We start from the raw sequence: 21,819 nt of genomic DNA, 5'->3' as shown, positions 1-21,819 counted from the left end.
TTTTGATATTCCGATGTTAGTTTTTGATTTTGTGCCCTTAAAAGTATGAAATTAAAACCAAGATAACTGTATTACTATATTATTCCCATAATAAACTAATACTTATCATTATTTATATACCTTCTCTGAACAAATAAATAAAAATAAATATTGAAAATTTCTTACAATATGGTGCATGGAGCATTTTATATCAAACGATATAAAGTTTTATAAAATTATTAATATTTACAGAACTATCCTACTTAGAAAGTTGAAACTTGGTATGTCCATTACTAATAACATACTTAGTATCCGTGATCAATTTCAAACAAATCGGATAAATTTTGTGCATTTTGAAATATTCACCTCTGCCTCCCCTTAATCTTGAAAATAAATAAGAGAATGTTGGGAATTCTTTGAAGGAATTAGCCAACAAGATTCGATAATTATGGTGCCAAGAATCACAAAAAAAAAAAAAATGGCGTCCTAGCCGAGAAAAGTTACTTGCGAGTTTATTCAACAATTAATGTATTAAACATAGGTATGTATACGTGTCCGCCGCGCCGTAAGGTATGTGGAATACCACAATAAAATGAAGAAAAATAATGCGTATAAGGAAATTGTAAAGCAGATATCCCGAGTTAAGTACCCAGTACATGTAATGACGAAGATTCTAACCTTAAAACCTATGCAAATACTGATCTTAAACATTTTGTTTTAAAGCGTTGTTCAATCGCAATATTCTTAGTTTTAGGTTACCGTACAATTAAGAATACAAATATAAGTTGTTTCTTATAGCCTAGTTATTCTCTAAATTGCGTACATACTTACTTACTTACTGGCTTTTAAGGATCCCGGAGGTTCATTGCCGCCCTCACATAAGCCCGCCATTGGTCCCTATCCTGAGCAATATTAATCCAGTCTCTATCATCGTATCCCACCTCCCTCAAATCCATTTTAATATTATCATCCCATCTACGTCTCGGCCTCCCCAAAGGTCTTTTTCCCTCCGGCCTCCCAACTAACACTCTATATGCATTTCTGGATTCGCCCATACGTGCTACATTCCCTCCCCATCTCAAACGTCTGGATTTAATGTTCCTAATTATGTCAGGTGAAGAATAAAATGCGTGCAGTTCTGTGTTGTGTAACTTTCTCCATTCTCCTGTAACTTCATCCTTCTTAGCCCCAAATATTTTCCTAAGCATCTTATTCTCAAACACCCTTAACCTATGTTCCTCTCTCAAAGTGAGAGTCCAAGTTTCACAACCATAAAGAACAACCGGTAATATAACTGTTTTATAAATCCTAACTTTAACATTTTTTGACAGCAGACTAGATGACAAAAGCTTCTCAACCGAATAATAGCAGGCATTTCCCATATTTATTCTGCGTCTAATTTCCTCTCGAGTGTCATTTATATTTGTTACTGTTGCTCCAAGATATTTGAATTTTTCCACTTCTTCGAAGGATAAATTTCCAACTTTTATAGTTCCATTTCGTACAATATTCTGATCTTAAATATTTTGTTTTAAAGCAGTGTTCAATCGGAATATTCTTAGTTTTAGGTTACCATACAGTTAAGAATACAAATATAAATTGTTTCCTATAGCCTGATTCTCTAAATTACGTACATACAGTATTTATATTGGAATAATTGGTAGGTAGATCTACATAGGTTAGAATTAACTTGATGCACATATTTTAAAATCTTATCAAAATCTTTTTCAGCATTGATCAATCTTTGAAAATTTTTCTTGTAAAGTATTTAATTGGAAGAAAAGTTGTATCGTGTAAAAGCAACTTGAGATAACACGAAATAGTAATATGCGTTACAAGAGCGGTATGTTGAAGTTTTCATGTTCGAGGAAAAGTTTGAAAAAGCGAAACGTAGTTGAGCTTTTTTTAATGTCCGAGAATTGAAAGAAAACATACCGCTCGTGTATCGTACATTATTTTGTGCGAAGACCGTTTATTACGTACCTGAAAGAGGAATTTCTAATTAGTTGCAATGAAATCTCCATCTTGATTTCTGTTCAATGACGGCAAATTTGGAAAACAAATATATCTATCTTCAACATTGTTGCTTTAAAATGTTTTCTGTGTTTACTATACTCCAACAGGCCGTGATATACGTCTGTCTTTTTTTTTCCCCCGGTCCATAAATGCGAACTTAAAACAAACGGTAAGGTTATGTAATGATTTATTTTTCATTTTAATATTTTAACAATATTATTTATGTAATATATTGCAGTAATAACATCGGCATCTGGAATCTTGTTGATTTTTTCACGGCTTCCTTAATGTTACTTGCATCACGGATGCAGTATCTTTAGTGGAGTTGTAGAGTTTACTTAATTTTTGCAAATATATAAAAACAATAATTAACAGTGCAATTTAGGTGAAATTGCAGTGGTAAGTTTCCAGTTTATAATTATTACTATATTGAACGTCTCTAAAAATAATATGTTAAAAGCCTAAAGCAGTAAAATCAATATGTCACTAAAGTGGTAAGAAGAGGGAAATTGTTATGTGTGTTAGGTTGGGAATACTGAATGTGGAATTTTAGACTTACCGAGGATTGGTTTTGTGCGGAAACCAAGCAAATACGCAACATCTCGCACAAATATATATTCAATCTTTGAACTTTCCTCGCAGGATATCGAACCTGGGTTCTCTTGGTTACCTAATGATTTAATCCGAAGTCATAAACAATAAGTACGTAATAGCTTGTTAGTTTCCCCATTTACTGTACACTAATTTATCGTGTGGTTTTCTGGCATCGATATGTTGGTCGATTATGGAAACAGCGCCAAGAAGAGAGAGGACTCGATAGTTGTCATATCCATAGTATGCCGAGAGCGTGGTCGTGGCTGCTGTCTCCTTGATCTTGTCTCATGAGTCCCCCAAGTTCACTCCTTTACGTCTCTATGGAAACAAAAAAGACAAGTGGATATCGTAAAGAGGGAATGTTAGCGAGAACTCTGTTGGACGTTAACCAACTGGATGACCTTCACTGCAGTGAACAGGGTCAGACATAAGATGAACACAGTTAACTAACTCTCTCTCTGTGCTTGCAACTTAGGCCCCTCTCTCTTACGTTTCCGATACTCGCAGGGAGCTGATCGTCATGTGTTTTGCAGGAGCGGCCGATGACATCACGCAAAGTCCAGGAGCACCAATACCATTTATATTATGAGAACGTGAGCGGTACATTTAGTTGCGCGGCTCGTGTCGCTTGTTTCGGGTGACAATTGAATCCAGTGGAGCGTCTGTGTTATCTGCCGGAAGTTTTAAGCGATATTCTTCTCGTTGTGAAGACGTGTTGTGCTTAAAGCCGAGTGTGTTTGTATTCTGCATGTATAAAGACTCTCGTCACAGTTGTCCACTTGTTACACAAGTTCTGTCTGTGAGGTTAACATGCCAAAGAATTAAAGTGTTTCTACATTAAAGGAGTGCGCGTTCTTCAGAAGAAGTAATGCCAACCTGACTTATATTGTGCGTGTGTGTGTTTAATAAAAATAATAATTACTAGTTCCTTACATGTGAAATGTGTTAATTTTGTAAGAATACGATACTGATAGGATTGAGTGAAGTGTTAACTTATCAGGAGTACCAATATTCTTCTGTCGTAGGTAAGTTATTACTTATCAGGATTGCCAACAACATATGTTTACTGCAAGGAAGAAAATCAAGAACGTTGTAATGGATAAAATAACCATAGTCTTGTCAGATAGTATGGAAAATCCCGTAAAACGGGAATTTTAGCTACAGGGCGGGATGGCAAGATTTTTGTGCAATAAAGAATCGAATTCAGGATTTTTAGTATTACATTATGCATCATCTATTATTTCTTAAAATTTTTCCAGTTACGATGTTGGTGTAATAATATAAATTTTCGCTTCTAGACTTTTCAAAGTTATTTATACTTTTTACATTAATTACTTTTCTTCGTTGACCGTTTATATAGGGCGATTCTGCAATTTCACATTGAATCAACTATCAAGATGTTCTGCACTTGTACAAAAATGGTTATCAAATCATTTTCAAGCTAAGTTGCAAGTACTACGTTTTACTCGTGTCTTCAATTATTAAGGGTCATATTACACTCGAATTTTCATTACAATTCAATCTAAGTAATTGTATATGTAATTTTATAAATGAAAACATTAAAGGAAAAAAATTGTGAATTGAACATTTATGTTCACCGTGTGAGTCGAATATCAAAATAATACTTAATGTGATTTTATAATGTTTGTTCACACTTTCCATTCATAACAAAAAAGGCGTGTAAATGGAAGCTTCATAGACGTCTGCTATCTATTAATATGTCTGTTTTTGTTTCCACTGGAACATAACAGAAAAAGTGAATACGAGTTTTTATTTATTTTATGTTTGGATTGTTTCTAAACGACGTATTGATTTGGCATTTCAAAACTATCTAAGGGCCTGATTTTTTAGATAAGTACTTAAGTGTGGTTCTAGGTCAGGATGTTTTTTATGCCAGGACGGGACTTCTTGCACAGTTTGGAGTGAATCTAGATTCAATAAATCTGACAACACTGAATAACCGCAATATTATCGCGTTTCGTTATTATTTCGGTCTGTTGTTTTATTTAACATTATACCTTATTAACTAAAGTATAATATTGTCATGTTAATTTCAAACTCTGGAAGAAATTATATCTTCAATATTTCCATTGAATAGACATTCCATAAAATAGTATCTGAATCAGTTACTTCAGATTGTGAGGTTATGTACCAATGTAATTACAATCTAAAATTTTAGTTATTTGTTACGATCGATGTTTTGCTAAAGTTCTTTTTGTCGTTTTATAAGTTTTTAGATATGTTTATTGAACCATACCTATTTTGTTTTAATATTAAATCAAAATTAAACGTTTTGTCAATAAGAACTTATTTTATTCAACATTGTTTTTGTTGTTGTCGATTTAGGTGTACCGACATTTTGTTATTTTCGAACTGTTTACGTAAGTACAACAGAACGACCGAGTCATTGAACAGCCATCCAAACATCTCAGCGTCACATACTGGACGGCAGCGGTTTTATGAAGTGTGAAGTCATAATTATAAATCATTGTTCTGATTTCCTCTTTTGTTGCATACATTTCAGTAATCAGTACTTTTAATACTTTATGGTCGTTTGTTGATCCGCACGATTTCTTTACTTCCCGAAGTTTTGTTGTACTTCATTTCTTCCAACAAGTAATCATTAATTGAATTGAATGATAGACTATATCAATGTACGAATTTATTATAATTCTATAATTCTACAATGCCAACTGTTAGGCAACTGCATCATTTCGTTCTTCCAATTTGGCGGGGAAAATATTATTGCAGACAAGGTGCAATGAATTTCATATCCATTTATTTTTTCAATATTATTCCATTCCTTCCAAAAAAAACGATTTCTTTTCGAGCAGTGTGATCCATTATTTAATTCTATTCTTCTTGAACAACAGCGTGGACGATTTTTAGTGTAAATTTAATTTGAAAACCACTTATTTCAAGCCACTGAACGATGCGAGCAGATTGCAACGTCGTAACCAGAGAGGAAGGTGGAATGTAGTTTACCTAGGGAAGCCGACCTAAGTTCGCTGACCTCTTACATCTGTATTACGAGAAAAGAGAGCAGTGTGTTAGCGGCGATGTTGCTACAGTGCTGAAACTTTAATTTTATAATATTATAATTAACCGTGCATTTAATCACAAAACGTAATATAGGCTTTATATTCATTTATGTGTTCTCTAGCGCCTCTTTCATGTTCATATTTCACTGCGATATGATAATTATGAGGTAGTACTAGATTCTTTAACTCCTTATGGAGCATTGGGGCATCGATGAGAGCTCTCCATCTGACTCGATTGGCTGCCATAGTAGCAATTTGTCCGTTCGGCTTTCTCTCATGTCAGTTTTTTTCAATCGAAGTAATTTAAGGAACTGTAGGTGATTGGCCTTCAGTCCTCGAGTACCCTGGTGGGAATGCCACTTTGAGCCCTGGGTACTTGCCTGCTTGCTCAGTTTTCCTGCAAACATTGTTGAGGTATTTCCTCCTCAAGACAAAAATGCTATGGTTATCCCGCCAACCTCGGTCGCCATATCCTCGTTGGTAGAAATAGGGCCCATCACTAGAAGTTGAGCTAGGCATTGGAGAAAACAGGCTATAAACCTATATTCGCTTCATTTTCCCTCGGACCCCATAATTATGAGACGTAACAAATTCTTAGTAGGATCTGAATAAATGATCCTACTAGGATAATGTATTAATTGCTTAATAATATTTACTTACCTTCAAATGGCTTTCAAGGAACCCGGAGGTTCATTGCCGCTCTTACATAAGCCCGCAATCGGTCCCTATCCTGTGCAAGATTAATCCAGTCTATCATCATATCCCACCTCCCTCAAATCCATTTTAATATTATCCTCCCATCTACGTATCGGCCTCCCCAAAGATCTTTTCTCCTCCGGCCTCCCAACTAACACTCTATATGCATTGCTGGATTCGCCCATACGTGCTACATGCCCTGCCCGTCTCAAACGTCTGGATTTAATGTTCCTAATTATGTCAGGTGAAGAATACAATGCTTGCAATTCTACGTTGTGTAACTTTCTCCATTCTGCTGTAACTTCATCTCTCTTAGCCCCAAATATTTTCCTAAGAACCTCATTCTCAAACACCCTATATCTTTGTTCCTCTCTCGAAGTGAGAGAGTCCAAGTTTCACAACCATACAGGACAACCGGTAATATAACTGTTTTATAAATTCTAACTTTAAGATTTTTTTGACAGCAGGCTGGATGACAAAAGCTTCTGTACCGAATGATAGTAGGCATTTCTCATATTTATTCTGCGTTTAATTTCCTCCCGAGTGTCATTTATATTTGTTACTGTTGCTCAAAGATATTTGAATTTTACATCTCTTCGAAGGATAAATCTCCAATTTTTGTGTTTCCATTTCGTACAATATTCTAGTCACGAGACATAATGATGTACTATGTCTTTTCGGGATTTACTTCCAAACCTATCTCTTTACTTGCTTCAAGTAAAATAGTAGTAATAATAATAATAATAATAATAATAATAATAATAATAATGACTGGCATGTAAATTGATTGCTCTGTGTTTGTTGTTGCAGATGACAACCGAGTCGAACAGAGCGCTGGTGTGATCAACGGAAGACAGCACTGCCACAGAGACAGACGCCGTTGCGGGATGCTTCGCCGACGTCGGTAATAGTGCTCGCGAGGCAGAAGAGGAGCGCGGGGTTCGCCTGCTGTAGTGGACCCTACGCCTTACTCACCTGACCATAGACAATCGTAGTGTCTCGGGGGGGAGAGAGGGTCATGGACTTGAAGCCAGAGCTCGTCTACCGCGGGGGTGGCGGTGTCGCGGGGGGCATCATGAAGGCGGGGTTGGGTGCCAGTGCGGGCGGCAACTGCCTCACGGAGGACCTACTGTGCAGCGTCAAGACCGAGCCGCGAGTGCACAGTCCCTGCGACCCCGGCACGGGCGCCACGACGCCGGGCGTCGAGCTCGCGCACCACCTCGCCTCCGGCGCCACCGCTACGCCCAGCGGCAGTGGCGGCTCCACTACTCCTAACGGAGGGCTCTTCAGCGGTATCACGTCCAGCAACAAGCGACCGCGGCCAGATGATTGGCTGCCGTCACCGTCCCCCGGGTCCGCGGGGCCTCTCCCGCCCCTCACACCCTCGCCGGGACCTCCAGGCCACGCCTACACCGTCATCTCCAACGGGTATTCCTCTCCGATGTCTTCAGGCAGCTACGACCCTTACAGTCCGAATGGAAAACTCGGTGAGTACTTTACGGAAACGTCACTTTATTTATACTACCGGCATTTTTACATCACATCCTTCTCATTAAACCCGTAAAATAGCTTCGTTGAAGTTTACTTTTTCAGTATACTTTATAAAGATTATGGTTAGTGTACAGAGAATTCCTCCACCGTGGAAATCGACTTGACTCTCACTGTTGGCTCGTGTAGCGGAAGGTGATTTCAGTAAGCCTGTTGTTTAGTCATCTGTCCGAAGATAGATTTGAACCTCATAAGTGACACCAATATGTCACCACTCACGAGGAAACTACGCCAGAAAATAATGGGGTAGGTTGACCACTTCCTTCTCCCCTCCATCGCTAACTAGTAATATATTACACCAATCAGACTTCAGATTAATACAAACAATTTATTATTCTTCCGCTAATACACATCAAGTGAAATGTACTGGCGAATAATGTACATAAGTTTATCAGCCAGAACCTCACTCAAAGATGGATTCAGTAAGGTGATGATAATGATGATGATATGAGCTCAAATCATCCCTGAAGGTCCACCGCTGTGGAGTAACGGTTTGAACGTTTGGCTGTGAAACTAGCGGGCCCGGGTTCAAATCCTGTTTGGGACAAGTTACCCGCTTGAGGTTTTTCCGGAGTTTTCCCTCAACCCATTAAGAGAAAATGCTGGGTAACTTTCGGCGCCGGACACTGGAGTCACCTCGCTAGCATTATCACCTTTATCTCGCTCAGACTCTAAACAACCTTAGCAGTTGATAAAGCGTCGTAAAATAACCAATTAAAAATCCCTGAGAGCAAGGACCTCCTACTAGTGTAGGCTCAAGTTTTCTCATACTGTGAGCCAGACCATAAGAGAAATGAAATCTACCTTTGCTCTCAGTCACACTCGCTTGAACATTAACCCTATATATCTTGACCTTAAATGTATAAATCTTATTACACGCGTAACCTTGCTACAGTTTCAGTCTTTTGGTTTCACTGACACTGCCTAAAGCTACAATTCTGAGCAGCTACAGCATTTTCCTTGTCCATTCTTTCGTTTCTCCGGCAATATCTAAACCATAACCTTTCGCATGAATTTCTTTTTTTCTATTGTTAGAGTCTTTTCACTTGTACCGCTTAAAACTAAACACCGTTTTCATCCAGAACTGTCTTTTGTTTTATTTACACTTAAATATAAACTCAAAACATTTACAATTTTTTACCATATTCAGTCCTTCGGTTTCACTGGCACTGTCTCTCACTATAACCAAAGTCTAGTATATACAGTCACTAAGCTCAATACGTAGTAAATATGCATCCATAGATAGTTGCTAACCACTAGGATCGCTCATCATAGACAATGCGAAATAGTACCTGCATAATCTATTGTTTCTAGTAGCCTCAACAACTCAAGCTTCGTGACTGTATATACTAGACTGTGCTATAACTACGTAGCAGTCTTCTGCCTAGCTCTTTCCATCTTCTCCTGCCTCGTGCAGTCCTTGTGCACGTATTCCCACATGCAGTCTTGAAGACTTCGGACCATCTCCGCTTGGGACGTCCTCTGCTTCTCTTCCCTAGTCTGGGGTCTCAAAGTTTATTTCTCGGGAGCGTGCCAGAACACTTTATCTCAAGGAAACACTTCCTCAAGAAAAGAATGAACATTTTAGCTACTTGCAGAGTTACTGGATTTCCTCAGTCGAGGAATTCTCTGTATAAAACAATGTACTTTACCTATCAGTAGTCCGACCGTGTTTTTTGCATGATTTACACAAATCACCTATTGTGTATCGTTTCTTATAGTGGCCGGCCTTCTTTCTCTATTAACATTCTGGAGAATGTTAATACAAAGATTGACAAAAGACAAAGCTGTCCTTGTACACGTCACGAAATCTTACAGGGAGCAACGAGGTAGAAATCTCTCCTTTTTTTACCGCGACAGTGGAAGGCTAGTAAGTGGTTAGCATCGCGTTCTGGTTTCTGCGTAAGAGTTATGCAGAATTGGATAATCATGACATTAGTTCTACTCTTCCAAAGCTGGAATAATAACGTAAGCAATTTCGACAGTTTTTTTTTTTTTTGAGAATGTCGATTTTCAACAGTAAAATTTTGGAATTTACAAATCACTTGAAATATATTATTTGATATGTCGCAATGATTACGTGTAACTTTTAGAGGCACTTTTTCTTTTCTTGTCGCTCCATTCATTCATTCATTCATTCATTCATTCATTTACTCATTCGGGAAATGCAAATATGGCAGTCAATCTCAGATCTGAATTCGTATGAAAATTCTTCAATTTGGAACACTACTTACAACTTATGTTGGGCAACTCATGGCCTAGACAACATAGGGTTTTTCTCCGGGTACTCCTGTTACTCCATCATTATCCATTACAAATGTATAATTTAGATCCATCGCCTGTGGTACACTCTGGATAGTGTCTGACGAACTACGTGGTCTGCGCTTCTCGCCACTAGCGACATCTTCGAGCCTCTCTTGTAGAGTAAGTCTGTCTCTGCAAAGCGAGCATTCTCCAGTCTTCTCTCTTTTCCGCCTTCCTCTTAGTTTCCTCATATGATCCATATATTAACGTCCTCTATCATCTGATATCTTCTTCTGCCCCGAACTTTTTTCCCGTTCACCATTCCTTCCAGTGATTCCGTAGGCTGTTTCTTCTTTGCCAGTGATCCAGCCAATTTCCTTTTCTCTTCCTGATCAGTTTCAGCATTATTCCTTCTTCACCCACTATTCCTAGCACAGCTTTAATCGTCCTGTTATCGGGAATAATAAATTTTGCTTTCAAGTTCCATCATCTCAGAAACAGAATTCGACACAGCGAGAGACTAGCGGAGTAGGTATCTGAAGTGTTAGCAATCAGCTACTTCTCTTTATGAAGTGTTTTCAATATACATACAGAATTTCCCAGAAATCAGTATTCCCTTTCGTAATAATCTGTGGCCGGGAGGAGAAAGGTCTGAAGTCAATTTTTTGTGAAAATGATTTTATATATTCTGAAAGCGGAAACAATTCTCTACAATCTGGTAAAACGGTTAAAGTCAAATAAGACTCCTGACTGGATTTATAGGGCGTTACCAAATGTCCTAAGTACTTTTTGAATCGAGCACACACAGAATAAAGGACTTAAAAATATTTAATACTTTATTCCTTACAAACATCACATGTTTACTTTCCATGATTCCCTATTAAAAAGGTCTAACTTGTATTTTAGCTATTTTATCACATACTGATGCCCTTTCATTTTAAAACTTTAAGCACCAGGGTAAACAGTCTTATATTGTTTAAGACCTATTTTGTATTCCTAATAATTTACATTTCCCATTTATTTTTACATGAAAAAGATCTTATGCTTAAATAATCCCTTCTTCTCAGTTTGGGCTCTAGTCTTAAAAGGACTTAAGTGCGGCTATTTTTGGAAATAATCAAGAAAATTGTTAAATGAGCAACATAACCAATTTTAGAAGAAATATAAACAAATAACATGTAGGAAAACCCTCTTAATTAAAAGAACTTTATAATTGACACCAATTTTAGTCTTTCTGCTGCTCTCCTGAAAAGTATAAAATTCTTATTTAAGGCCTTTTTCCTCCTGACCACAGAATATTAATAGCAGACTAAACATTCTCTTGGTTTTAATTTTAACCCCGTAAGAATTAATTGTTAAATTAGGCACAGAGATGAAGCTCCTTACGGATTGGAAGTCCGTAACTTTTTGAATAGAACATATTTTACTGAATGGATCGGATGTCGTGGGACTCGATTGGCTACCACGTTCGTCTGACTTGACGTCTTGTGATTTTTCTCTATGGAATATTATTAAGGGTATGGTGCTTTCCTCATCACCAGGAAACTTAGATGAATTAAATCTGTGCGTTGAAAATGTATTTTATGATTGTAGTAATGATAAATATTTCCCTGTCACGTAGCCTACATTTAAATTTGTTGTAAGTCGAATGAACTGCTTTGAATATAACAGCGGTAATTTGAGCATGCGTAAAGAGACCTGGCTTATAGGTCATCTTGTTTGTTTTCCTGACACGGATCAGTTTGAAGACTCTACAAACATAAAGTAAGTTTCAGTTGGAAGAAGGGGAAATTCCTTTCCCTGATTTTCCCCTCGTTAATTAATACCATGAACAACAGTTAATACTTTCATCACGCGAGATCAAGGTTAAACACGCTAGTTGGTTGAAGTGCTTGTCCTTCTCATTTACTCAGATTTCAGACTTAGAATTGGGACAAGTTGATTCGAATAACGTGAATCAAATCATGGCATCCACTGCTGCTGCCTTGTTTCTGTTGCAAAGTTCCGCGTCGGAGCGGTATTACAGATTTTTATGAATTTGCCGGCTATCACCTTGGCAGTGAATCACACGGAGTGACGCACTCCAGGTGCGCGCGCCGCCATGTTCGCGTTTTATTTCTCCAGGAAGCGGTGGGCGGGTTTTTATGCTTAGCTGAGAGCTGAGGTTCAGGGCCTTTGTAAATGGCTGCTAATTCCCAGGCACTTCTTGGATCGTCAGTAAAAGTTGCACATTCTGCACCGCTGTCTCAGTCCCTTGTTGTTTCTATTACTCTTGTTGATTTCTTCCTCTCCTACTCCTTTCTTTCCACTAATCTTGTTTCCCCTCCTGTCCTTTTATTTCTCTTCTACTTACTCATTCTCTTTATTTATTTTTGTTTCTCGCGCAATATCTGTGGGTAGAACGACGGATTTTTAGAATTGCGGTCGTGAAGAATTAAAATTGTTTTTAAATCAACAAGAAATTACTTTTATTATTATTATTATTATTATTATTATTATTATTATTATTATTATTATTATTATTATAAAGCAGTTATAAGCGATGATTTCACAGTGTCACACAATTTTATCTATTTAAATAGGCCTAGTACGTCTTCCAAACATTTCTAAATCACTCTCAAAATTGAAAAAAATAAATGAATAAATAAATAAACAATCGCAATTTTGGACGTCTTAATAGTTTCTTCATGTATTTCTGATCAATCTGTTAGGTTTAGATCTCGTGATATGTCCAATCCATTCAATACGTATGGTTTTAAGTCTTGTTATGTCTTACTTTTTAATTACATAATATATTTCTATCGCTCCAAAATAATAATAATAATTATTATTATTATTATTATTATTATTATCATCATCATCATCATCATCATCATCATCATTATCCGTAATTTTTGCGCATAAATTTTGGTTTGTGTCCATGTTTCGCGTGCATAAATAGTATAAGAGGCTGTCTTAATGCTTTGTAAACGTGTAAGCTTATTCTAGATGTCCTGGATATAACGTTTCTTTTTTAAATATTCGAAAGGGCATGATAGGTTTTATTTGCATTTTATATTCTGATGTTGATATCCTCTTCCACTTCGTTGAATTAATGTTGCCAGATATTTGAAGTTGCTTACTCGTTAAAATGTTTCAGTTTTCAACAAGATATAGAAAAAGTAAATACATTTGAGTACTTTTCATCTCTAGAATATTGTTCAGATATTACTTTTGTAGAATATTATTTTTGTAATTTATTGTTTTACTCTTAGAATTACATGTATCTAAACACATCTACATTTTGCTCTTACTACTATTACGATTATTATTATCATCATCGTCATCATCATCATCATCATCATGCCATTGGTTTCTGTATTGCTATTATTTATGATATTTGCTACGTTTTTTATGCTGGTTTTTATACTGGAAGAGAATGCCTAAGGCCTTAACTCTGCTAGTAAAGATAAATCAGTTAAATAAATTAATAAATAAATAGTTTAAATTGTAGGAAAGGTAATCGTAGTATCATTCTTTATCACTAGAATACATTGTGAATGGTCTGGGGAGATCTAGTTTTGAATCATGAATAGATCGTCAACTACATCACAAACAAGACGCAAATGTTCCCTAATAGTACCTCGCGAAACGTAGATGATGATAAACGTGGATTTGAAAGAATTTTAGGTATGCGCGCAAATAGCCATGATAGCAGACGCGTCCTTTTTAAACCCCATTAACTGAGTAACAAACGTGGTATAATCATTTGGTTGTTTGGCTGGCTAGTGTACGAGGGAAATGGAAGTTGTTTCTTTGTACGATTAGATAATTCAATGACCATGGCCGGAACAGGAGCTGTCTGCAGGCAGTTTGTTGTCGGAAGATCGCAAATAGTTTACTTGTGTGCCGCTAGATGACAGGTAGTGTTGCGCGTGGAAAGAAATCTCTAAACTCTCTGGCTATATTAGAAATAAATCACAGTCTAGTCCTGTATATACAGTCACGAAGCTTGAGTTTTGACAGTGCTAGGAACAATTGACTGCAGCGGTACTATTTCGCATTGTCTGTAATGAGGCGACATTAGCGATCCTAGTGGTTAGAAACTATCTGTGAATGCATATTTACTACGTATTGAGCTTCGTGACTGTATATACTAGACTGTGAATAAGCTAAATAAATTTCAAAGAAATTGTCAAACGATTCACAGAATGTACCTCGGAAAATTAAGAAAACAAGCAAACTGTACCAGACTTGTGACGTTGCCAATGCTGTAATTACAAACGTAGCCTATATTTACTTTTTATAAAACGTGTCACAATCTATACGTCTTTCATATACTGAGTGAAGAACTGTTTTTACAATTTGGCAAACCTTTTCTTTTCCTCAAGCGCTGTTATCTATTATGTGGCGATAATAATATGAAATTTACATATGCAGATAAAGGACAATGGCCTCTGATAAGGTGTTTTATAGGTTTTTTACATTGCATACCTTGAAAACCGAGGCAAGGTTAAACACTGCTTTGCAAGCATTATCGAGTCCTTACATTACTGAGGCTTTAGGTTAGTCAGACAACTGCTACATCCCAGCTATTTCAGTTATGATGGATTGTATTCTTCCGCTGTATGACTGGTTAATGAATTAATAAACTATTTTGGAAAGAAGATAAATCTCATTTCCGCTGCCGAGAATGAGAAATTCAGTGAGCTGAATTCGTAGGGAGAAGAAAACATCGATTCCCAGGTTAAGGCTGGTTCACAATAAACCGGGAACGGAAACGAGAACGAGAACGAAAATAATGTTAAAATAAATGTATTTAAATGTGAGCATTCACAATCAACTGTTGTGAATGCTCACATTTAAATACATTTTAACATTATATCCGTTCTCGTTTCCGTTCCCGGTTTATTATGAACCAGCCTTTATCGTTGAATAACATTATGTAATGTACCGTAAAGTGGGGTGACTTTGAACGGCGAGGTGACTTTGAACAGTAATTTAGCGCCTTTCTAAATTAAATGCTGTACCCAATTGCGATAAAACTGAACTAATTTATTGACAACTTAAACAGTTTTTTCGCAATTGGGTACAGCATTTAATTTAGAAAGGCGCTAAATTACTGTTCAAAGTCACCTCAGCGTTCAAAGTCACCCCACTTTACGGCACGCTATTTGCACATGTATTATTTTTATTTTATGAATTAATACAATATATTCCAGCATTTAATCGGAACGCTTGCTTCTTCGTGCCGACATATGTTATCTTTAGATGACGTCACAGCGAACTGTGTAACAATCTTCAATGTAAGGAAGTTTTGTTTACGAATTGTACCAAAACTCTTGAACTATAAACGCTAGGTAAAATCTGAATACAAATTTGAAATGTTCGTTTTAACTTACGGTTTTCATTCCTAATAATTGTTGTTTAGTCAACTGTCCGAAGACAGGTTGGAATCTCATAAGTGACACCAATAAGACATCACTCATAAGTCAACTAGGCCAGGAAGTAAGGGGGTAGGGGACCATTTCCTTTCCCCCTCCATTGTATACATCGCTGACAAATAACACATTATACTAATTAGACTTTATGTTTGTATAGGTCTACAGACAATTTTTCTTCTTCTGACACATATCGTCGAGTAGGATGTATTGCCTGATAATAGATGTAGATATCAGCCAGAACCTCAATCAGAGGTACTATTAGCAATATCTATAAGTAGGCCTATTGTTGCATGTTATCAGTAGTTATGTAACATTGTGTATCGTTATAGAATAAAAATAAATATACTAGTTATTTAAGATACAGATGATGAAATTGGCATTTTATTTTATGAGTAGGATGTATGCGAAACGAGATCGCAGGACGAATGGAACAAACGCTACGAACAAAATAAAATAGTTTTAACACCTGTGCCATACACTGTTTTCGTCCGTACTGGTCCGTCCCGGCTTCTCCACTACTGTATTCCCCCTTATTCTAATAGTCAAACTTTATAACATAAAAACAGTCGGTGACATAGCTCAGTTGATAGGCATTGGACTGTAGACTGAGCGCTGGTCGTTTAAATCCGGGCGCCCCATATTTTTTTTTTTATAATTTCATTTAGTTGTTAATAATTGTTTCATACAGTTATCAAGTCCACACCTGTGGAGTAACGGTTAGCGCGTCTGGTCGCTAAACCAGGTGGCCCGGGTTCGATTCCCGGTCGGGACAAGTTACCTGATTGAAGTTATTCCCGGGGTTTTTCTCAACCCAATATGAGCAAATGCTGGATAACCTTCGGTGTTGGACCCCGGACTCATTTCACCGGCATTATCACCGTCATCTCATTCAGACGCTAAATAACCTAGATGTTGATAAAGCGTCGTAAAATAACCTATTAAAATAAAATACAGTTATCAATAAATTAATTCTTGAGGAATTTAAGTCATGTATGCTTTTTATTTATATATACAGGGTGGATAGTAACTTCTGCACCAAAATGAAATAGAGCATGAGGAGAGATTTGACAAGTCTAAATATTTTTTTTTCTCTAACATTCACCGTTTTAGAGGAAATCTTTAGGTTTCTATGAAGCATTTGGCAACACCACGGGTAGGTACTTTATCAAGCTCGGCGTGCACTTCTTGCCTTCCCCACTCCCTTTGCGGTACTCGGTCGGTGGCACGCGACAGTGTCCTGCGTTGCAAGATTTCTTTTAATGATATTCGCAGTTATTGAAATTAAATTCATGGCTAAACGGTTTGATTTGCAAAAAACGATTCAAGACTTTAACAATTCAGATTATTTTTATCTATCAGCTTGTATAGCAATCAGCCATCTTTCTTGAAACATTACCGCAATAGAGCGCTGCAAACATTGAGCAAAGACTATTTTTTCTTGCTTGACGGTGCTTTTTCGAAGGAAAAGTGTAAGAAAACTTTTGTTATATTTAACATGTAGAATCATCTCTTAAATGTTGGTGCATCAGTTCTCTTCCACCTTGTATATAGGCCTACCTCAGACATTAAAGTAGCTGCTATTTGAAATTGATCTTAGTTAAATTAATCATGATCTTACATGTCCTTTTAGTTAAGTTTGATCCAGCTGTCTGCTTTTATGCATAGTCCCACGATCTATAACACAGTAATAACAGAAATTTCAGCCTCAACAGTGATACTTGTAATTTTATAGATGTTGAGATCAAGCCAAGTCCACAAATTTTTCTGGTCATAGGAGATGTGCGGAGAATCGATCAGTTAAAACAGTTTTAACTCAGAACCTCCAAAGGAAAAGCATTCTGATTCATTAAAATTTAAATATCGAGAATTACGAATGAATACAGACCAAAAGTACAAATGAAAATAAACGTTGTAATGATGAAATGTAAGACTGACAGTGGAACAGACTAGTTTAATCTACGGATATGACGATGATCATCTGAAAAAAAAAATGTTTTTGGAGACGGACACAAATGTTTTGTGTTTAATTTGTCACTGTATACGATGTAACAAGAAATAACACTAAGAAAATATAGTTTGCGCCACGTTATGAAAAAAAATTCAAGCTGTGCTGCTTATCAAGTTGAAGCTGCAGATAGTGCATAAATATTTCGTATTGTAATCTAGCCGCGCTCTGTAAACCCATGTTGTCAACTTTTACTGCACAGTGATATATGGCCTTGTAGGGTATGTACACATGCAACCGGTGTTATCTTTCAGCTAATGAATACAATAAACAATTGATTAGCAAGCAGCATTTTCGTAAGCTGACAATAACTTTACTTAAAGAGTTGTAATGGAAAGCTCAGTTTATAGGATTTCTACGTAAATGTCGCTTTCTATGCGTCATAATACTACAGTATGTCACTGCTGCTTCCAGGCTTTAACATACATGCCCTGTGTATTACTGCTCTGACTCGGAGAAATATTATTCTTCATTATCAACTACTCGTATTTTTACGCAGAAATATTAAAACTTATAAACTTGATACATTGTATTATTAGACTTATTTCAATTTGAAATGTTTATACTCGAGGCCTAAATGGTTATATAAAATGTTTCGAAGTTTCAAATCTGTCGCCCTTGCCCAGCAACGGAAATGAGTTACGTTGTACTATTCCGACGTCACTTTATTTTTACCAACATTTTTAACATTAACCTGGCTATACTCGGAAACACTGTTGCCCCCTTCTATTACAGGAGTTTGATGTTACTAGTGCAATATGTAAACAAATCATTTTACTAGGTATAGGAGGAGAGAAAAGTAGTGTATCCATTTATGTTGTAGGGAAATACGATATTACGATTTTCAGTTTGATCATCACTTTTACGGAATTTATCAAAATACAGTAGAGTAGTAACTTTTTTTTTTTTCAAAAAACTCAACTTTTTAGGCGGCTATGTTCGTTATATAATGTCTACTTTATTTAGCATATTAATTATTGATGTTAACATACAATATAGAGAGTGCATTTAAATTGAGGGGCTCATAAGTAAAGGGCTGTAAGCGCACTTAAGTTACTTTTGAGAAAATGGGGTTTACATATTTAAGCTTTCGTAAAACCGATGAAATTTTTATTTAAATTTTAATGTGTGATGCGATTAAAATATCCCTTTGCCAGTAAAATTTTAGATACTTTAGCTTACACTGGATGCACTTAACTCATGTTATTACAAATATCACTAGCATTCCTTTGCTTCTAGCCACCTCAATTAAAAATAAGCTAATCTGAATTTTTTAACAAGTTGCTGAAAATGGTTGCCTTTCATTACAATGCAGGCTTCAATTCTTTACGCATATTATTAAAAACATTTTGAAGCATATTAGCTGAAATTGAATTTATCGTTTCTTGAATATAATTTTTAGTACGATATTATTAATATAGGTTCTTTCTTCTATAGAAAACGCAACCATATTTCTGAAACACACTATACACTGCAGTGTTTACTTCAGTGCTTGAAGACTTGGAATGCAACAGCGGCCGTAAGTTTGTGTGTCTGACGGGAGCAAGGACATTAGTGAAGGTGTGAGAGTGAAGTACATTCAGAAATGCAGGTACAATAAAAATGCAAGTAAAAATAAAATGATGTCCCTGTACTATTCTGACGTCACTTTCTTAGCAACGATCACACTCTTGCATTGATATAATATAATGTTTGTTAGTCTGGCTCGATAAATTGTTTTGTCGGTTCACAGAAAATTCATAGATTAAATTATTTTTTACTTGGTTATTTAACGGCGCTGTATCAACTTCTAGGTTATTTAGCGTCGATGAAATTGGAGATGGTATTTGGCGAGATGACGCGAAGGATTCGCCATAGATTACCTGACATTCGCTTTATGGGTGGGGAAAAACCTCGAAAAAACCCAATCCAAGTAATCAGCCCAAGCTGGAATCAAACCCACTCCCGAGCGTAGTTCCGGATCGGTAGACAATCACCTCAGCTGACTGATCTACGCCGGTAGTCAGTTTAGTTTCTTTGCGTTTTTGTAGATATGAAGAAAGCGAAAAATAAAATGTAACTCTCATCTCCATATTCAAAACCAACCTTTCCTGCATAGCTGTGAATGAAGAATATTAGATCTTAGCAGGAAAGCTTTAAAATGATTGACAACTTTTTCAACCATATACGCGTGCAAAGCAACCTGTTAGGTTCGAATAATTTCAAAGAAAAAATTGTTCCGGGGCCGGGTATCGAACCCCGGGACCTTTGGCTGAGCGCGCCTGAAGGGCCAGGTTTGTGAAATTTCCGCAAAACACTGCCTGAATCTGAGCATAGATATTATTTCAACCGTTTACAAACTGTGGTTATTCTCTCTTCTTTAATAAGCATGGTTTATGTTAACTGTAAAAGAAAAACGTTACACTTCAGTTTCATGAAAATGGATCGGGACTTTTGAATCATTCTGTATATAAATACTTCATATAATAAGAAAGTACACAGGGAGATAGTTCAAGTTAAGCCGTAACTAACATCTACAATTCCCCCCCCCCCCGGGATAAAATATATGTTTACAAGTCTGTTGAGTTAAGGCTGGTCCACAATAAATCGGGAACGGAAACGACAATGAAAATGAGGACGAAAATATTAAAATAAATTTATTTAAATGTGAGCATTCACAAGTAACGAGAAGCTTGCCGGAACCCGGGAACGGGAACATGAAGGTTGGCCAAGTTTTATCTTTGCCGTTCTCGTTTCCGATCATAGCCTAGTAGATTCATTCTGTTGTCATCATAAAGGTATTTGATCGTCGTATATTTTGTAGCAAGGAGGCCGTGACATAATTTTTTCTTCATGCATCGTTTCTCACTAACTCAGAATTTCAATAGAATCACTTCCAATATAATGCTAAGTGTGTATGTGAACAGATTAACACGTGATTTGAATTCGTAAATATTCTGTGTCATAAATTTTAAAGTTGGTTAACCTGTGTTCATGTTAGCTGGATTGTACTCATTAGTGAATGTCATTGATAAATTATACATAAATAACATCAGAATGCGTAATATCGACTTTCTATATCGTTATTCACATACACATCAATATGCATACGTTTCCGTTCTCGGTTTATTGTAAATAGAAAATCTTCACGTTCACGTCATCCGGTTGTCGTTCTCGTTTCCAGTTTATTGTGAATGAGACTTTACCGGCTTTGACTTGGCTAGGCTTTTAGAGAGCTGGATTCGAAATGGGTCCATACACTTATGCTTACATTGACTCATTGCGCGCCCAGTAATGTGATGATTGATCAAGTCCGACAAATTGTCTGAGTGGCATTCGTGAATATGATGCTGACAGATGGCCATCTTATATTATAATTGGAAACCTTTACTACTTCCAAGACTTCACATCAGATTATTTTTATTATTGCAGATGATAGATGAAATGAGGGAGAGGCAAAGACGGTAGGTGGAATGATGGAGGGAAACGGGAGTATCCCGAGGAAAGCCTTCTGCAAAGTCTGCCTTACCCACCACAAATTCCATCACGACCTGGCCGGCCTGGGTTCTGGTTACCGGACAATCTAAAGAAACGAGCGAGCGAAGGAGTTTTGACTCTGCATAAATTGGTCAGCGTTATGATCTCTTCACGCAAGCAACGAGTCTCAAATCAGAGAATGGAGCTAACAGCGAGGAGTTTAATAAGGAGAGGGCGATAAAGATAGTGAAGGGTTGATTGCTATAGCATCTCCAGTGAAGTATAAGCGGCCGATCTGCTGCAGTATAACCCGTCCAGTTCCTTCACGTGATGCCTCCATAAAACGCCGCTGGCGATGTGGTCGTAAGAGTTCCCAGTTCTGTCGGGAGTTTCATTTGCATATAAGGATTCCCCGTCCACAACAGTCGGAAGGTTGGATCCAGTAACCCGCCCCGTGTGATGCTCGTTTTTATATAGTGAACAGAACGAGCTGCCAGAAGTTTGTGAATTTTATTGGGCAGATGCCCTACATGATTCTCATCAAGTTACAAGATGCACGTTAAATAAACATTATTTGTAATTATTTGGCTGAGTCTTAGTGGGATTATTGTACATTAGTTTATAATGAACACATAGGTGTATATGCGTGAATATATACGTACATATGCACAGACCGATTATCTAGTCCTGACAGCTCAGCGACGCGAAAGAGGGGAAGTAATAGGAGGCGTGGGGAGTGTTCCGGTGTAGAGATAGGGGCGAGCGGTCGGTAAAGGAATGCAGTACAGCTTGAGGGTATATGTATGTGAACGACTAC

The 21,819-nt window shown here is 37.0% G+C and overlaps 1 protein-coding gene across 2 annotated transcripts in view; it reads left to right on the top strand.

Annotated features, from left to right (window-relative positions):
- Positions 1 to 3,129: 3,129 nt before the first annotated feature.
- LOC138701177 (ecdysone receptor-like) overlaps positions 3,130 to 21,819 on the top strand; it is a 409,832-nt gene continuing 391,142 nt past the window's right edge. Inside the window, exons 1-2 of one of the 2 annotated variants that reach the window (XM_069827802.1) lie at positions 3,130 to 3,614; positions 7,137 to 7,813. In XM_069827802.1, the coding sequence (XP_069683903.1) occupies positions 7,345 to 7,813 (469 nt within the window). In that variant the 5' untranslated portion in view covers positions 3,130 to 3,614; positions 7,137 to 7,344. The remainder of the gene's footprint in view (positions 3,615 to 7,136; positions 7,814 to 21,819) is intronic. The other variant, XM_069827803.1, reaches the window with a different exon arrangement.

Source organism: Periplaneta americana, chromosome 6 (genome assembly GCF_040183065.1).
Source record: "Periplaneta americana isolate PAMFEO1 chromosome 6, P.americana_PAMFEO1_priV1, whole genome shotgun sequence".
NCBI classification, from domain to species: Eukaryota; Metazoa; Arthropoda; class Insecta; order Blattodea; family Blattidae; genus Periplaneta; species Periplaneta americana.
Note: the sequence above shows the minus strand (reverse complement) of the source record. Positions and strands in the feature narration are given on the sequence as shown.